The sequence below is a fragment of the Scardinius erythrophthalmus genome, assembly GCF_964197995.2.
Source record: "Scardinius erythrophthalmus genome assembly, chromosome: 10".
Classification (NCBI taxonomy): Eukaryota; Metazoa; Chordata; class Actinopteri; order Cypriniformes; family Leuciscidae; genus Scardinius; species Scardinius erythrophthalmus.
The window spans coordinates 42602374-42621353 of record NC_138230.1 but is presented as its reverse complement, the minus strand read 5'-3'; the positions used below and the strand labels follow the sequence as shown (position 1 = coordinate 42621353).

At 38.2% G+C, this 18980-nt stretch overlaps 3 protein-coding genes across 3 annotated transcripts; 2 read left to right on the top strand and 1 right to left on the bottom strand.

The window, feature by feature from the left end:
• The first annotated feature begins 5 nt into the window (after window positions 1-5).
• On the top strand, window positions 6-6544 carry mterf3 (mitochondrial transcription termination factor 3). Its single transcript, XM_081376371.1, has 8 exons — window positions 6-134; window positions 1473-1877; window positions 1950-2102; window positions 2177-2366; window positions 3650-3797; window positions 5354-5425; window positions 5507-5668; window positions 5948-6544. Exons 2-8 carry the CDS (start codon window positions 1493-1495, stop codon window positions 6140-6142), a joined length of 1305 nt encoding a protein of 434 aa, XP_081232497.1. The 5' UTR covers window positions 6-134; window positions 1473-1492; the 3' UTR covers window positions 6143-6544.
• Window positions 6545-7164: 620 nt separating this feature from the next.
• Window positions 7165-11711, top strand: uqcrb (ubiquinol-cytochrome c reductase binding protein). The gene is made up of 4 exons (XM_081376370.1): window positions 7165-7226; window positions 8352-8420; window positions 8520-8686; window positions 11530-11711. Exons 1-4 carry the CDS (start codon window positions 7208-7210, stop codon window positions 11605-11607), a joined length of 333 nt encoding a protein of 110 aa, XP_081232496.1. The 5' UTR covers window positions 7165-7207; the 3' UTR covers window positions 11608-11711.
• Window positions 11712-12110: 399 nt separating this feature from the next.
• On the bottom strand, window positions 12111-18687 carry lrrc14b (leucine rich repeat containing 14B). Its single transcript, XM_081376369.1, has 3 exons — window positions 17665-18687; window positions 14829-15188; window positions 12111-12809 (listed from the first exon to the last, which is right to left on the bottom strand). Exons 1-3 carry the CDS (start codon window positions 18567-18569, stop codon window positions 12494-12496), a joined length of 1581 nt encoding a protein of 526 aa, XP_081232495.1. The 5' UTR covers window positions 18570-18687; the 3' UTR covers window positions 12111-12493.
• Window positions 18688-18980: the final 293 nt, after the last annotated feature.

Genomic DNA, 18980 nt, shown 5'->3' with positions numbered 1-18980 from the left:
TTTGTCCCCTGACTGAATTGATTTTTCAATGAATCATCCGTGCGTTAGATGGCGCTGTGACTCACGAGCGAGGAGCAAACACTGAAACAACACGTGAACTCGCAGCAGTGAAGATCTGCTACTACTGAAGACAGGTAATGTTTATTTTTATAAGACGTACGTTCATGTCTATTCGCTATAATAATGCTTTGATATAATCTGCATAATGTGTCCCCCGTTTCACCTTCTCGGGATGGCTTTATCATGTTGATGTGGTAATGACATTGGAGTCAATACTGTCAATCCCATACACTGATATAAAGTCATAAACTAATGCCTTTTAATGCATTATGTAATCAAATATCATGTATTTTCACAATATCCTCCCGAGACCCAGGCGTAGACTTTTTTTTTCCTCTGTTGAGGATATTATATTTTAGCGACCGTATATAATGTCACAGTTTTAAAGGGATAACGTTAGTTCTGAGAATTCAGAGATACCAAATGTTTGGACAACAACTTCTCCTTGGTCTTTAAAAATGACTGACGTTGACTGAATTATCAAACTTAGCACTCTTATGGAAATATGATAATCAAATTGTTTGTCATAAATCAATTTCTCGTGAAAAAGTAATGGGGTTTCTAATCAAAATATGACTTTCTATTACAAAACAGGGCATTGACTGATTTGATATTCTAATTTACTTTGCAATTTGTGTGTAAAATGGCCCTAAATGTTTGCATATTATATCATATTTCCATAAGAGTGCCAAGTTTGATAATTCAGTCAACGTCAGTCATTTTTAAAGACCAAGGAGAAGTTGTTGTCCAAACATTTGGTATCTCTGAATTCTCAGAACTAACGTTATCCCTTTAAAACTGTGACATTATATACGGTCTCAGAGAAATTCGCGAAAATATAATGTCCTCTACAGAGGAAAAAAAAGTCTACGCCTGGGTCTGAGGAGGATATTGTGAAAATACTTAATATTTGATTAATGTCCACTTGACAAAATGTCCACTGTAGAACCAGGATTAAAGCATGTTTATCAGGTATTTTGGGGAGACACAACACACTGAAAGAAATTATCAATATTCCTATGAAATGTGAGATATTCTTATAGTTATTACTTCCATTATTTCACTTCGTGTTGCCCCAAGTATACATTCATATGCAAACATTTAGGGCCATTTTACACACACATTGCATTAAGTAAATTAGAATATCAAATCATTCTGTTATACTCTTTTATAACATAATCGTCTTTAGACAAAGTTTGGTTAAAAATAGGCTGAAACCTAAAAATCGATATGCCTATACATGTCTTATCATGTCACTTTATTTTTTAATGACTAGTGTCCCCTACAGAGGACATTGCAAAAAATATTTCTCCAATTGTTTCTAATGCTCCAAACAATGTAATGACATAATTAAAAAATCACAAAGAAAATCAGGTTATTATAATCATGTAACACAATCTTATTCCACCCAGGAAAACGCTTGTGAGTCGCCATGCATCTCTGTCGGCGATGTGTGAGTGTGTTGCTCTCGAGGCCGTTATTATCTGCAGCTCTCCAGCCGTCAACACACACACTGCATCAGCGCTCGCATCATATCCTGCTACAGCGCTCGCATCATATCCTGCTACAGCGCTCGCATCATATCCTGCTACAGCACGGCCGCGAAAAGCCACCCGTCCACAGTCTCACACAGAGGCACAGTGGAGAGACATGGACACCGTGTGGAAGACGAAACTTAACCGACCACCAAGCCGCTTCACCAGATGTGTATAATAATAAGACTGATCTTGCTGAAAGAGAGGTTGAAAAAGATATTGTGCCATTTGAAAATTTGAACGTGCATCAAATATCAAACCAAGAGGCTCTTTTGGATATAGGTATGTTTATACATATAGCTATACTTGCATGTGATACTTTAATTGTAATGGTAATAATCTTGTTTGCTATAGGCTTGGATGCAGTTGTGCGTCCTTCTCCTCTTCAGGAAATCAGTGAGGAAGAAGCAGTCCAGATCCAAGTGCCTTCTGCCCTTCCACCAGATTCGTTCACACTCAAACCGTATGTGGATAAATCAGAAACTCTCAGCAAACTTGTTCAGCTTGGTATGTCTCTCATATCTATAGTAAAGTTATTTTGGATTCTTTTGGATTTGTCTAATCTTTTGCTTAATTTCCAGGTGTCAACCTGTGGGAATTAGAGCAGAGACCCAATGTGGGCTCCATGCTGGTTAGGCTTGACTTCCATGCTGATGTTGCACCCAAACTACTCTTCCTCAAAGATCTGGGAGTTGAGGAGTCTAAACTGGGCACACTGCTCACCAAGAACCCCTTCATCCTCACAGAAAGCCTGGACAACCTTGAAGCCAGGTCAGAAGGAGCATTTAAAGCAGACCTATGATGCTTGTTTACATGTTCATCTTTCTTTAGTGTGTAATTTTGCTGTTTGAGCATGAAAAAGTTCTGCAAAGTTACAAAACACAAAGTCCCTCCAGCGGGAGTTATTCTCTATATCAGAGTCAGTGTTTCTGAACTCCTGAAACGCCTCCATTGTAGTCTTGAGTTTTTTTCCGGGAACGAACACAATGTTCATAATTTAAATAATTAATATGCAGAATAAAGGGGCGGGTTCTGGTTGAGTTAGTTAGTAGTGTGTTGAAAATGGTGGTTATTGTAAGGGGCGGGACACTTCCCAAACATGCTCAAAGCAGTTGACCAATCACAACACACTGATCCAGCCGACCAATCAGAGCGCATTGTGCTTTTTAGAAGGAGGGGCTTCATAGAGACAGGAACTAAAACCATAGTTCCAAAAAATGTTCACAAACAACAACACAAAGTTGTATGTTTGGAACGACAGCTCTCAACCTGTGTTTAGAACCATAGTCTCTTGTTTGCATGACTTAATAAATCCTTATTTTGAGCCAACTAAGCAAGCTGACATTCAGTACAATCTGTATCTTTTATTTAGAATACATACAAATGTCATTTACGTCTTTTAGTTTGTCAAGAGATTTAAAGCACCATTTTTGAAGACTGCAAACGTGCTCTAGTACGTAAGAACGAGCCTATGATTGAATCTGTAAATAAAGAAAAATAACTAAGAAAAATTAGAATTAGTCCATGTCTGTAATTTATAGCATTAATTAGATCTCAAACGCATTAATTAAAAGTTATTACTCCACCACTTGCGTGACATCATTAACCAACATGGTCAAATTTGCGACAATACGGTCTCAGGAAAGAGTTAACTAGCTATCTTTCTTCAACGATTCATCATACTTAAGTTACGTAGTTAAGCAACGAGTTACGTCGTTGTACGGGAAGCACACCCTAGAGCGTTACTGGCAGACTGGGAAGAGAGGAGCTGCAACAATGGAGAATATGTGGAAAAATAAGATGTTTATTTCAACATTCAAGCAAGCTCTACCTATTCTAGCAGAGCCCAAAAATATTGTAGCCCAAAAATAAAAACAAGACTTTGTAAAAGGGCTTAATAGGTTCTCTTAAAAAAAAAAACTGTGAATAAACTGTGAATTGCAGCATCTAGCAATCTGACTTGGGCATTGAAACACTTGATGTGGTTGTCTTCTTTATTTGTTGATAATTTTCTTCTAAAGGTTACTTTCTTGCTTTGGTCTGTTCCTTCTAAGGGTTTCCTATTTAAAAGCAAAGAAGTTCAGTCAGCAGTCTGTGGCTGTCATGGTGAGCAAAGCTCCATATCTGCTTAACTTCAGCGTCGAGAGGCTCGACAACCGCCTTGGTTTTTTTCAGCAGCAGTTGGGACTCAGTGCTGAGAAGGTGAAGTTGAATTGCATATATTTTTTTTGTAAAAAAAAACAAACAATCTCACTCTTAATGCTGGGTACACACTAAAAGATATTCGGGCTGGTTTTGGGCCGATTTCCCCCCTTCCGACAATCCTAGATATGTCCCGATTATCTTGATGGTTCAACAGATTAACTTATCAGATTTTCCCTTGGTGTGAGGTGTGTTAAAGGAGAACTCTGGTCAATTTTAACATTGAGCTCATTTTTTTGTACATTTGGAGTGCTGTCAATACAGAGAACAACGACAAAAATCGGTGTTGCCTACACCGAGTTATTCTATTTTTAAAATTTGCACCCTGTTGACTTCAATGGGGCAAGTACTAAACCTGTTTTTAGCCTCTTAACATCCTTGATGTGTCATTACAAGTGCACAGCTAATGTGAGTGATTCCTTCAGAGTGAACACGAGTGAATCTGACTGCAGTAGATGTGAAACATATGTATAAAAATGATGTTATTTAAGCCAGCGCAAATGCCTGTGTTTACATCCTGTTTTCGGTCGAAGTCCAAAGTAGTTGATTGCCGAGTTCACGCGCGTGATCATAGGTAACTAAACCTATGCGCGTGAACTCGGCAATCGACTACTTTGGACTTCAACCGAAAACAGGATGTAAACACAGGCATTTGCGCTGGCTTAAATAAACATCATTTTTATACATCATTTCCGAACCTGATCGGAAGAACGTCTGAGCCGCCCCGATCGCGAATCGTAAATATTCAACATGTTTAATATTTACGATCAAAAATCCTGATGTGTGTGGGGAACTCCGAAGACAAACGCGCGCATGTTCTGGAGATTATCACGTGAAACAAAACAATATCCAATCAGAAAGCGAGATGATGGAAGACACGGTCATTCTCACACACACACACTTGCAGGAAGCTAAGTGTTAACGGTTCAGTGAAGTTCTATAGAGGATTTAAATAACTTTTTCTAACGAGACAATAAATCCAATGAAGAATAAATAAAGACAATACAGAATGAATATATTTCTGTATAAAAGGTTATAATGTTGGGTACAATGGTTTTTTTCACGTGAATTTTCTGTGAAAATCATTCCAAACACTGTTGTCGCAGTTTCTTCCTACATATCGTCCGCCATGCTTATTCTGAAGTCTCGCGAGATTTCCTGTGTTCACAGTCGAGACTCTGGTTGAAAATCTGTTGGTGATCACACCACACACTATTGGAGCAAAACGCTTAAATCTAGGATTTTTTGTCCTCATGTTTGTGGTCTATCACATTTTAAAAATCTTATAAGATGTAAAAAATCTTTTGGTGTGTACCCCAGCTTAAGATCCATTCATACCACTCAATAATGGTCAATCAGCTTTCCACGGCGCTTGCAACGCCAAGGTCATGGGTTCGATTCCCCGGGAAAGCAAGAACTGAAAAGAATGTAAATGTGTACTTTGAAATGCAATGTAAGTCGCTTAGTTTGGATAAAAGCGTCTGCCAAATGCATAAATGCCGCGTTTGCAGAAGGCCTACATTCACCATGAGTGTTGTCATGATTTATGCTTTCAGACCCGAAATGTTGTGACTCGTCTACCGAAACTACTGTGTGGAAGTCTAGAGCCAATTAAGGAGAATCTAAAGGTCTGACACTTTGTTGGTCTTGCTTAATTTTGTTTTTAATTGTAATATTGTGACAGATATTCATTTATTTCTCTCATCAAGGTTTGTGAACTGGAGTTTGGATTTCGTGGAAATGAAATCCAACACATTGTCACAACTGTTCCTAAAGTTCTAGTCGCTAATAAAAGAAAACTCACCCAAATATTTGACTTCGTTCACAACACCATGGATGTTCCACACTCACTTATTGCAAAGTTCCCACAGGTACATATTATTTGCCCCTTTCATATAAAAATTATAAACAAATGTAGAGCCGTGATTGCTTGTCGAGATAGGAGGATAATATTAAATCTGAGGCATTTTACATGGTATTTCTATTGCATGGCAATTGAGATATTGTGCCAGTTTTATATAAATAGCTTTTTCAAGGAAGAGAAATAGTGTGTCTATTCTGCTGTGTTAAATGGTAAATAATGTATTTGTGTCTTGCAGTGGCAGAGTTTACTTTAACATGCACATTTGTTATTTTTTTACTTCTCAAAGGTCCTTAATGCCAAATTCCTTCGCATCAAAGAGCGGCATTTGTTTCTAGAGTACTTGGGCCGGGCCCAGTACCAACCATCTCAACCCAACTACATCTCTTTGGATCGCTTGGTGTTCCTGCCTGATGACATTTTCTGCTCAGACGTAGCATTAGCCACCCTTGAAGACTTTGAAAGATTTCAGAAAACGTTGTAGATGTACAGAATAAATTAAGTTACTTTTTTTTGTTGGGTTGTATGAACATAGTCTTATAAATAAACATTTAACGTCGACATGAAATGGAAGTTGCGGTAGTCTTTTCTGCCCTGTTGTGTGACCTATAGCCGAGTGAAACGGCAAACAAGAACAAATGTAGGGCGGGGCTTGATTTTGTCCTTAGGGATTTGATTGGATGGTTGCGTTTTGCTATTGGTGGATCTCGTGTGTGTGACAGGTTGCCCCGCCCTTGCGCCAGTAAACACTTCATAAGAGAAGAGATGTCGCTGTAAGAGGGAGGGGAAGTTATTTTAATTAAAGATAATGAGGCACATGCATTAAAATAAATAAATAATTTTATGCATGGATAAATCATTAATAATAAATACTGTGATATTCCATAAAATAAAATAAAAACAAGAATTATCCGTTTTGATTTAATGGTGACTTTATAAGTTGAACTGCCCTTGTGTGCATCTGGAAATGCCACGTTTATCTCTTATGATATATTCCAGTTTAATACGAGGTTCATGGTTGGCCTTGGTGCACTTGAATAAGTTCAGGCTGAGTGGTTACACTTTATTTTACTGTATTTGCACTTACACAAGAAAGTAAGAATGTAAGGTAACTACATGAGTTAATATTAGTTTTAGGGGACGGTTCAGGGTTAGTACCTAGTTAGGGTTAGCTATTAGCTAGTTACTCAGCTATTGTAACAAAATTATTGACATGCAGAACACTACAATAAAGTGCTTCCAATAAGTGTGGAATATTATGGGCAACCAAACAGTTTACTGACTTCAATAGTATGGGGAAGTCAATGGGGCTCATCATCTGATTGGTTACCGACTTTATTCAAAACTTATTTTGTGTTCAGCAGAAGAAGGTAATTCATACACGTTTGGAAAAACTTTAGGGTGAGTAAACGATGACAGAATTTTTATTTTTTGGTGAACTATCCCTTTAAGAAAAAACTCTGACGGACAGATTCAACCAAGATTGCGTAATCACCGGACGAGACGTCACATATCCCACAATACTGTGCAACTTTCCTTGCGAGCAGAAATGGCGTCGAGGGCACCAGGTAAAATCTTATTTGTGAGCTTTTTAAAAACAAGATTACGAACTTATGAATTTGTTGTCAGCAAGTTAAAGGGTTATTTTATTACCCGTCTCGTTTCTGCGCCATTAGAATGACCGTTTGTTGGCGCCGTTGTTAGTCTTGTCATGTAAAGCGCTGATGTCCTCTACTGAGTGTCCTCGTCTGCACTAGACGAAATATGTTTCTATTCCCATGTCGCCTGTAATAACTGCTTTTTGTGTGAGTGTTATAAGTATAAGAGATCATTTAATTCTCCGAGATTCATTCTCTGATAGTTAACCGAGTGTAGAGACCCATTACTGAATCTCATGTCAGCTGTGACCGCTTGTCAGAGATTTTTCTGAGTTAAAGGGGTAGTGTAACAATCATATATTTATTAATATTTTGAATATATATATAGAGAGAGAGAGAAAGAGAGATTGATTAATATTTTCAGTTTATTTTAATTTTAAGTTTTAGAACATTTGTTGTGGTTTTGTCTTTTTTTTTACGTGTAGTTTTTTTATATACATTTTTATTTCAGCTTTAGTTATTTTAGTACAACTTAAACTAAATGTAAATGAGAAATGTTGCCTTTACAACTAAAAATACTAATTAACTTCACTTTCTTTTATCGTTTACGTTTATTTTATTTCAAGTAACAAAAATGATTATAGTTTTAGTTAACTATAATAATCCTGATTCAACACGAACACTTTGCAAGGAGAGATGAAATACTTTTTTTACTTGATATCTATTGTATGAACTATGTTTCCATTAGTTCACCCAAAAATTAAAATTGTCATCACTTACTCACCCTTAAGTTGTTCCATCCAAACCTGTATGAGTTTCTTTCTTCTGTTGAACACAAAAGAAGATATTTTAAAGAACGATGTAATCAGACAGTTGACGGTAGCCATTGACTTTCATATTATGGAAAAAAAAGAATACTATGGAAATCAAAATATCTTATTTTGTGTTCAAGAAAAGAAAGAAACTCGTATAGGTTTGGAGCAATTTAAAGGGTAAGTGATGGCAATTTTCAATTTTGGGTGAACTATCCTTTTAATAACCCAGAAAGTCACCGTAAACTCCGCATTATAAGTCATGTGTTCTGTCTCTGTACAGCTGCAACCGGCAGGCTCCTGGTGGGCTTCAGGAAGTGGTACTACAACGCGTGCGGTTTCAACAAATTTGGTAAGCACCGCCATCGCTATACCAATGCAATGTTTAGAAATTGTGTCCTTCAAGAAGTATATGGTATGCAAATGCACCAATTTCTTCCTCATGTCATAGGTTTGATGCGGGATGACACCATCCTGGAGGACAGTGATGTGAAAGAGGCCATTCGTCGGCTTCCAGAACCGGTTTACAACGACAGGATGTTCCGCATCAAGAGAGCTCTGGATCTTTCCATGAAGCAACAGGTTCTTCCCAAGGACCAGTGGACTAAATATGAGGAGGTGGGAAAGAGATTGTCCTGGGGGTTTTATTAAAGCGTAACTCTCGCCAAAATGCAACCTAGGCTCTTTTTGTTAATCTACCCGAGGCGAACTTTTGTGTAAAAGCATAATTAGAATGGAAACGTCACTTTTAAGTTTGACCGTATTTTCGTTTTCGGTCAAATTGCCTTTTGAATGGGAGTGAATGGGGCACTTTTATAATAGCATCAAAAATCGCTATTTTTAAAACACTAAGAAGGCTCGACACAACATGAAACTTTGCTGGAAGTGTCACCAGGGGCTCTACACATGAACTCCAGCATTGAGAACATTGTTTGTGTACACAGAGTTTTCTAAAAAGAAAGATTTTGAACAACTTAAATTCCTTTCAAAAGGCATAAACCGAAAATACGGTCAAACTTGAAAGTGGCGTTTCCATTTATAATTCTAATTAAGATTTTAAACGAAAGTTTGCCTCGGGTAGATTAACAAAAAGAGCCTAGGTTGCATTTTGGCGAGAGTTACCCTTTAAAGTTTAATATTCTTGGAATAATGTGGTATACTAAATAGAGAGAGACCAATATTGATTTTTTTTTATTAGATTTTTACCAATGTTTATGTGCCTGATAACGATATTTATTTGTTTTATTTCTGTTTTTGAAAATTATAATAACAAACGGTTTTAATACTACTTTATACTATAACTTATGCAATTTTAATCCCTCCTTGCATACAAAACAAAACACACTTCTACATCAATGAATAGAGTGCAAAAAATAGTGCTGTCACTAAAGTGTCTTTTTAAATAAAATCTGTGATCAGGTAAACAAACATGTAATGAATATAGCATGTAAAAATAATTCTAACAGATTAAAAATGGCATAAAACATTCTAAACTTCCTGAAGAATAATAAAAACATAACTACTTTAGTGTCGTTTAGTAATCCCAGTTTCATCTTTTTATAACACTTTTATAACACCATTAATATTAACAGACAGAATACATTTACAAACTCTGTTTTCAAATGCAGAACAAAAATAAATCTATCTAGAGTCTATCAACTCTCCATAAATCTTTTATTACAGTTTTAAAAGGTTTATGTGTTTAATAGGCTAAAGAGAATGGAAGATGCTGGAATATATCCTGATTATCAACCACTATAAACGAGTCTTCACGAGACGAGTGTAAACAATAGAGAGAATTAAATTCAGCGCTTTTGTTTCCATTATGCCCTCATTCATGGCTATTTAATTTATGTAAAGTTGCGTCTTTATTGGGACAGGACTTGACGGGACTCAATGAGTTTGTCTCTATTTTTTAGTGCCAAGTTTAAACTATGCATCAAGCATTTATGAAATATCTCATTTGTGCATTAATGGCTGTTATGTTAAAGGAGAAGTTCACTTTTAAAAAAACTTTTGCTGATAATTTACTCACCCCCATGTCATCCAAGATGTCCATGTCTTTCTTTTTTCAGTCGAAAAGAAATTAAGGTTTTTGATGAAAACATTCCTGGATTTTTCCACATATTATGGATTCCATTGGGACCCAAACGGTTCAAGGTCCAGATGACAGTTTCAGTGCAGCTTCAAAGGGCTTTAAACGATACCAGACGATGAATAAGGGTCTTATCTAGCGAAACGATCTGTCATTTCAAAAATAAATAAAAAAGTTTAAGTTTTATAAGCACAAATGTTCGCCTTGCTCTGTTCTGTGATGCGCGTTCGTGACGTCACGTAATACGTAATTACGTTGAAAAGGTCAAGTTTGATGTGTTTACAAATGTGCGGAAAGAGGACCATATACACATTTTCAAATGTATTTGTGTCAGTTTATCGTTTAAAATGCCCATTTCGTGTGCGCATCCTGGGTGTTTTAATATTAAAAAGCCAAAAAGAACATTTTCTTCAATTTTTCAAGCGTGACCTATTCAACGTAATTGCGTATTACGTGACGTCACGAACGCGCATCACAGAACAGAGCAAGGCGAACATTTGTGCTTATAAAACTTAAACTTTTTTATTTATTTTTGAAATGACCGATCGTTTCGCTAGATAAGAACCTTATTCATGGTCTGGTATCGTTTAAAGCCCTTTGAAGCTGCACTGAAACTGTCATCTGGACCTTGAACCGTTTGGGTCCCAATGGAATCCATAATATGTGAAAAAATCCAGGAATGTTTTCATCAAAAACCTTAATTTCTTTTCGACTGAAGAAAGAAAGACATGGACATCTTGGATGACATGGGGGTGAGTAAATTATCAGCAAAAGTTTTTTTAAAAGTGAACTTCTCCTTTAAATAGTTTATTATCTAAGGGAGGCAAGGTATTGTACAGTTGACTCATCTCTCCCGATACAATGATTTAATGGCGCCTTGTGTGCAATTCTTTAAGCGCCCACAAGATGGCGCCATTTTATTTGTCAATCCAATATTTCAAAACCAATGCACGATTATGAGAAAATGTTTAAATATCGGGAAAAATATCGATAAAACCGATCACCGGTCTATCTCTAATCCTAAATATGTATTCTTATGTATCTCCCAAACATCAATTACATACATCTTAACATTATGCATGTGTAGAAATACACATTTTAAATGTTTAGCGCACATTTTATTTGTTGAGTAAATTTAGTCTTTCTCATCAAAATCCTATACCTTAACAATCATTCTAATATGCTTGTTACAAAGATTTACTTTCATTGTATAGCATCATCTCTATCTTCACTGCCTTTGGTTTTGTGGAAGTTTATGCATTTGCCATGAGGACGAGTAAATAACAGAATATTCATTTAACTCATTTGTATTTAAGCACTTTTCAGATATAAGCTGTTTTCAACTGCTGTTCATTGTTCCCCGTAGGATGTCCCTTACCTTGAGCCGTATCTAGAGGAGGTAATCCGGGAAAAGAAGGAAAGAGAGGAGTGGGCGAAGAAGTAGGATGAGGCTAAAGCTCCGGTTTGATGTGACGTCTTGTATTTAAGAGTAAATGTATTATGTGATGAGTCCCTATACCTATTAAAATGTCTTTTCTGACAAAAGTCTTCAAATGCCTGTAGTATTTTTTTTTTTCCTTTGGGGAAAAAAGATACGGCCATTTAATTAAATATGGGGAAAAAAGATACGGCCATTTAATTAAATATGCATGAAAGGTAGGTCTTTGTGATATACAAAATGACTCACATTTACAAGGCACACAGTAAGTACAATTTCATGACATAGTTGACCTATACAATGTTTACTTTTCATGAATTGAGATCAAGCTCAATCACAATCCTGTTATGGATAGTTGCAAATATTGCAATATTTATGTGTAATAGAGATGTGCATGTCTTGTAGACACTGAACTCTGTTAGCCCAACCTTTTTGAATATAAATAAATACTGTGAACTAATATATACAATCTCATTTTCCACATTGAATTACTATTGAAACAAAGGCAGTATTTTAAACATTTGTTTAATGGAATCTTTTTACCAAGTTCTCTGAATAAAGGCCATAATTGATTCCAATATTGATACTGGTGTCTTAGTTAATTACACATTTTATCTCCGGGGGGAAAAATATCCATTAAACATAGTACAACTATTGAAAGCAAAGCCTAAAGTGCAAATTATCAGATTCTTTATTTAATATTTATCAATTAAAAACCATTAAAAAAAAATAACAAATATTAACCATAAACGCATAACAAGTAACATTTAATTATAATCAAAGCTGAATTTTTCAGCATTATTACTTCAGTCACATGATCCTTCAGAAATCATTCTAATATGATGAATTGATCCTGAAGAAATATTTCTTCTTATAAATGTTAAACACACTCTCACTCCATCATTCTCTGCTCTCTCCGTTGAGTAACACTATTGACAGTGTCAATGAAGTTTCCTACGACACTGTTAAACGACTGCAACATGGAGACTCCCAGTTCGTTGCTGGTCTCGTTGATATCAGGATCGTAGGCTCCAAATAATGGAGTGCAGACTTCTATGTGTCTCTTCCCCTCCCTCTCTAGGATGCCAACAAGTTCAGTCCTGGCCTGCTGGAACTTCTCCCTGTCGTAGTTTACCAGTGTCCTATCGTCCAGCGGGTAGGTGGCACCTTCGGGATAACAGTCACGAGGGACGGGCAGCTCAACGTATCTGTGGCACAATACAATTTAAATTAAGTCAGACGTAAACACTCAAAATACTAAAAAGTTTTAGAATCAGTTTTCATGCTTAAAAACATAATTTCCCCATGTTCTCCATTGTTGCAGCTCTTCTCTTCCCAGTCTGTCAGTAACGCTCTGTTTAGTTCCTGTCTCTATGAAGCCCCTCCTTCTGAAAAGCACACTGTGCTCTGATTGGTCGGCTGGACCGGTGTGTAGTGATTGGTCAAGTGCGCGTTTGGGAAATGTCACAGCCCTTTTACTGTGAATCTTTGGGTAGACAACAAATGGACTCGATTCGCAATTTATAGATTTCTGGAAAGATTTTTGCAATTCAGGATGATTGACAAAAGTCGATTAACGATTCATAGGATAATTTAAATGGATATTTCACTGCTGGAAAGATTAATGTGTATTTAAATTGGATCATTTATGTAGTTGAAATGTGAAATTATTTTAGAAGTTGGTGCCTTCTAGACTGAGAAAAGCCAGAAAATGTATTTTTGGCTCATGTGGATGAAAGACAACAACTCCCAGAATGCACTTGCTTCGCTGCCCTACGAGGCCACTCCCAAGCCACGCCTACCGGTTACAGAGGGCAGTATCGGGAGAAATGATACAGCTAGGCTATTAGTCGACTCGAAACTGAAAAGACGGCGTTTTATCGTGAGATCCCCCTATGGGCAGGTTGAAGACATGCGGGACGAGCGCCTCCTACTGGCTGGAGTCTCTCGCCTCTGGACAAAAGAAGCCTCTGATGACGTTAAATGACGATTTGTGTGTCATCTGAGGGTTTTATTCCAGACACACAATACAGAAATCTCTCGTCTCAGAGGGACAGAAGAGGGAATACAAAGCTTAAAGGAGAACTCCGGTCAATTTTAACATTGAGCTCATTTTTTTGTACATTTGGAGTGCTGTCAATACAGAGAACAACGACAAAAATCGGTGTTGCCTACACCGAGTTATTCTATTTTTAAAATTTGCACCCTGTTGACTTCAATGGGGCAAGTACTAAACCTGCTTTTAGCCTCTTAACATCCTTGATGTGTCATTACAAGTGCACAGAAAATGTGAGTGATTCCTTCAGAGTGATCACGAGTGAATCTGACTGCAGTAGATGTGCAAGATATGGATAAAAATTATGTTATTTAAGCCAGCGCAAATACCTGTGTTTACATCCTGTTTTCGGTCGAAGTCCAAAGTAATCGATTGCCGAGTTCACGCGCATAGGTTTAGTATCTATGATCACGCGCGTGAACTCGGCAAACGTTTGGGCGGGCTTTACACGATGACGATCGCTCTGATTGGTTTTAGGTCTGAGCGACGTCCATTGGTGAAGCGCAGTAGCGCAATAACTTTTAAATGTATTATTATGGCTATAAATTGGCACGAATCCCTTTCTATCTATAGTCTTTGTTGGGACGCAATGAGGGAGTTCAGAAACAGTGACACTGATGTGTGTATGACCCTGGACCACAAAACCAGTCACATGTTTTTGAAATTAAGATTTACACATCATCTGAAAGCTGAATAAATAAGCTCCATTGATGTTATGGTTTGTTAGGAAAGGACAATATTTGGCCGAGATACAAATATTGAAAATCTGGAATCTGAGGGTGCAAAAAAATTGATAAAATCATCTTTAAAGTTGTCCATTTATGTTCACAATTGTGCTGCGTTCACTCACAAAAATAAATGTTTTATATATTTATGGTAGGAAATTTACTAAACTTCTTCATGGAACATGATCTTTACTTAATATCCTAATGATTTTGGCATAAAAGAAAAACTGATAATTTTGACCCATACAATGTGTTGTTGGCTAATGCCATAGATATACCCGTGCGACTCGTGACTGGCTTTGTTGATCCAGGGTCACATATAGAGAATAACACCCTTTGGAGGTGCTTTGTGCATTTGCAGAGCTTTTTCATGCTCAAACAACAACATTAGAGTTGAACATGTAAAAAAAAGCATAATAGGACCCCAATGAACACACAGTCTGTACCTCAAAGCAGGAAAGCCCAGAGCCAGCGTGTTGAAGAGAGTGCGCAAGGCAGCAGTGCTCAGAGGATTACCCAGGATCTTCAGCTCCTGTAGTGCACGACAGGGTCTCAGTGCTTGAGTGAACATGTCCAGCGTCTCGTCGTCCAGTCCACACTCCTCCACGCCCAGACTCGTGAGTGTGGCCGCGCAGCGATACAGAAGCTTCCGGAAGGTGTTGGGGAAGACGTCCGCCACCGCATGGCCACTCAGGTCCAGCTTCACGAGGTGCTCACTGTGCAGGCTGTTGGCGAAGTAGGCCATGTCCACTACGTTGAGACTACAGTTCGCTAACTCGATAACCTGTAGCGGAGTGTTTAGTGGACTGGTGAAACAAACAGATTCAAGTTACTCAAAACAAGCGTTTAAGAATGATCTCGCATAATGGAATTTACACTAAATGCAGGCTCCTGCATGCTATACAATATTGTTTTAAATTGTAACAATATTACACAATATTTCCATTAAGATGGATGCGTATTTTGATCAAATAGATGCAGAATTGACTTTTTTTTTTAAATTAAACTTTTGAGCGCAAGTCTGATAGATTTACACTCTTGCACTGACCAATGTCATCAGATTAGAGTAAGTCACATCTCAGACGTTCACAGATCCAACAATCACTGATTCGATGTTCAATCGGCAAAAACGAGAGGCGAACAATGGCGACAGACACCAACAGAGTTAACACACTGATATTAAAACTATTAATATTTAAAAATAGAAACATTTATAAAATAATTTGACAAAAAGCTGCATTAAAATATCTGGACAATCATTCGAGTGATTCACTGAAAAATAAAGTTTTTTTGCTACTCTGCAAATTTGATTAAAAATACAACAAAATTTATTGACGAATATTATTACAATTTAAAACAACAGTTTTTCATATATATTGTAAAATGTACTTTATTCCTGTGATTAAAGCTGAATTTTTCAGCATCATTACTCTTTATTACAGTCTTCAGTGTCACATGATCCTAATATGATGATTTGAAGCTCAAAAAACATTTATTTTAGTTTTTCTATGGTCAATGTTGAAAACTGTTGCGCTGAATATGAATAACATAAAATGAATAAAAGTATTAATATCATGGTATGGTACAGATCGTGTTTTGGCACCTGTATGACATGTGATGTTTTGACTGTTATAAGACACGTGCACTGCTATTTACAGCGATTGTAGAACATAATGTTATGCCAGAGTCGTGTCCTGGCCTACTTAGGGTTCGCAATGGGACAGCTGTCTACATTCAGTCGCACAACAAACAGAGTGATTTCAACAACAACAACAACACACTAGACAACTGGTATTATCAACCCATGTTGCCTAGCGTGTTGTTGTTGAAATCGCTCCCTGTTTGCAAACCCTCAAATAAGATTCTCAGATCTTACATTTAAGTGAAGAAGATACCCAATTCAAATGTTTGGGGTCAGTAAAAAAAAGTGTGTATTCACAAAAAAATGAAGCCGCACAACAGTTTTCAACATCATCATAAATGTTTCTTGAGCAACAAATCAGCATATTAGGATGATTTCCGAAGGATCATGTGACACTGAAGACTGGAGTAATGATGCTGAAAATTGCATCACAGGAATCTAGTAAAATATAAAATATTACAATATTGTTTTAAATTGTAACAATATTACACAATATTTCCATTAAGATGGATGGATGCGTATTTTGATCAAATAGATGCAGAAGAGACTTCTTTCAAAAACAAATTAAACTTTTGAGCGCAAGTCTAGATTTACACTCTTGCACTGACCAATGTCATCAGATTAGAGTAAGTCACATCTCAGACATTCACAGATCCAACAATCACTGATTCGATGTTCAATCAGCAAAAACGAGAGCCGAACAATGGCGACAGAGTTAACACACTGATCTGACAAAACCCAACAAAGCGTCTGTTGCCATCTGCGTTTGTCAGTGCAGTGTAAATTGGCTTTAAAGAACCTTTTGTGTAATGGAAATGTTCCACAGATTAAAGGTTCTTCATGAAACCATAGATGCCAAAAAAAGAACCTTCATTTTTAAGACTGTATGTGTATGAGTTAAATGGCAGCTGTGGTCACATTGTGGTTTTAAATGGTTAGTTCACCCAAAAAATTAAAATGATCCCATAATTTACTCAGCCTCAAGCCATCCTCGGTGTATTTGACTTTCTTCTTTGAGCCGAACACAATCCTAATATCCTGGCTCTTCCCAGCTTTGTAATGGCATTGAATAGTGTCCGAGTTTTTGAAGCTCCAAAAATATGATCCATCCATCATAAAAGTACCAGCTATCCATATGGCTCAAGGGGGTTAATAAATGCCTTCTGAAGCAAAGCGATGGGTTTTTGTAAGAAAAATATCAATATTGAAAAATTATTCAACTATAATCAAAGTTGAGTTCCCGTCATATGACATAGCTCTTCTTTTATATCGAAATCCTCCGTTTTACTCTCCGACATTTGCTCTATCCTCCGTGCTTCTGCGTTCATCAATTCTCCCCTAAGCTTACGCTACGACTACGTCATCTGTCGGGTCTGAGGTCACCCTTCCGCCTCTCTCACGAACACAATCGTTACACGTACAGCCATTGCCGGAAGCCAGGCATCACTGGAATCATTAGGATTCATTTCTTTTTGGAGCTTCAAAAACTCGGGACACAATTCAATGCCATTCCAAAGCTGGGAAGAGCCAGGATATTATGACTGTGTTTGGCTGAAAGAAGAAAGTCATATAGGATGGCTTGAGGGTGAGTAAATTATGGGATCATTTTAATTTTTGGGTGAACTATTCCAAGTCTTTACCTCAGCAGTCTCCTCAGATGTCCTGTAAGAGTGGAGAACCCCAGATAAAGCTCTCTCAGCTCGGTCAGTCCGCTCATCAGCTCTCCCAGAACTCCCATGAGCCCCTCGTCATCCGGGCCCAACCGGTGCACGTTCAACGCCTGCGCGGGAAAGGTGATGGACCGCAGCTTGGGGAACTTCAACTGGGACAACATCACCTCGATGTGCGGAGCCTCCAGATGTACGTTGTGCACCACTTCCAGCTTCTGTAGGCCGTGCGACTCCACCAGCTTCAGGAGGTAAAAGAGGTTCCTGAGGCTCAACGAATCCACACGCAGGCCCACGAAGTGCAGTTTTAACGGGCAGTGTCTGCGAAGCAACAAAGCCTGAGCCACAATCTCGTTGTTCCGTTCAGTAACAAAAGCATCCATGCGGACATCTACCTCCACTTTGAATGCTGATGGTGATGGTTGACCCTCCTGCATGGTCGCCATAGTCTCGTAGCACATGCGGGTGAGAAGCTCGGTTCGTGCCCAACGCCCGAGGGTCCGTCCACAGGGACATACCTGGTGTTCAGTGTCTTGCAGACCCGTTATATCCACCACACATAGCTTTTTAGCATACGTGCTAGGAGCTTGAAACACATAGTCCCTCAGACCCGTGAGAAAGGCCTCCAGACAGAGTCTGCATGTGCGGGACGTGAGATCCTCCGGACAGTCCGCTGTTCGGCCCAACAGTTTACGCAAGTTAATCTCTGTCAGAGGCCACGTCTGGACCAAGTCGTGGAGCATCGACGCCTCCTCACGCAGATAACTGGCCTTGAAGAGGACTGGGTAGAGATTGCAAGACAAGCAGTGGAGGTTCTGACACGCGTTTGGGCCGGTTTGGACGAAGCCCTCGGCTGCTATGAACTTCAAGCTCTTCATGGCTTTCCGTCAGCTCCCGAGATCAAGGAAACTTCGTAGAGCTGTCAGCCTTTAGGAGATGTGGTGTGTTTCTTCTGCCCTCTTTCAAACAACATATACATATGGGTCAACTCAAGAAGAGAGCCGTACTTGGCGAGAGCATGAGGGAGGCAGTCGAGAGGGGGTTAGTTATTTATAGAAGCAGCTGTCTCATGCTCTCGTGGTTATCAGACAGAGGTTAAGCAGCCATTAGATTCTAGACGGTTGCTAAGGAAAAAGAAGAAGTGTCTTCCCTGTGCTTATTGACCATCAATACAGACAACAACGTTCTGTGGCTGTAGGAAAAATCGGGTATTTTCTGGGTTAACCATTGAAAAAGGAAAAAGAAGATATTCTATTCTTCCTTAAGGTGCGGCAAAAGGTCTATTGTCA

Bases quoted from the DNA above. Each gene is read 5' to 3' on its own strand.
- mterf3 (XM_081376371.1), top strand. From the start codon at position 1,493: ATGCATCTCTGTCGGCGATGTGTGAGTGTGTTGCTCTCGAGGCCGTTA. The intron at 2,103-2,176 runs GTATGTCTCTCA...CTTAATTTCCAG, and splicing joins CAGCAAACTTGTTCAGCTTG to GTGTCAACCTGTGGGAATTA. The intron at 5,426-5,506 runs GTCTGACACTTT...TCTCTCATCAAG, and splicing joins CAATTAAGGAGAATCTAAAG to GTTTGTGAACTGGAGTTTGG.
- uqcrb (XM_081376370.1), top strand. The intron at 8,421-8,519 runs GTAAGCACCGCC...CTCATGTCATAG, and splicing joins GTGCGGTTTCAACAAATTTG to GTTTGATGCGGGATGACACC. The intron at 8,687-11,529 runs GTGGGAAAGAGA...TGTTCCCCGTAG, and splicing joins AGTGGACTAAATATGAGGAG to GATGTCCCTTACCTTGAGCC.
- lrrc14b (XM_081376369.1), bottom strand. From the start codon at position 18,569: ATGAAGAGCTTGAAGTTCATAGCAGCCGAGGGCTTCGTCCAAACCGGC. The intron at 15,189-17,664 runs GTAAAGACTTGG...TTGTTTCACCAG, and splicing joins CATCTGAGGAGACTGCTGAG to TCCACTAAACACTCCGCTAC. The intron at 12,810-14,828 runs GTACAGACTGTG...ATTGTGCCACAG, and splicing joins CTGGGCTTTCCTGCTTTGAG to ATACGTTGAGCTGCCCGTCC.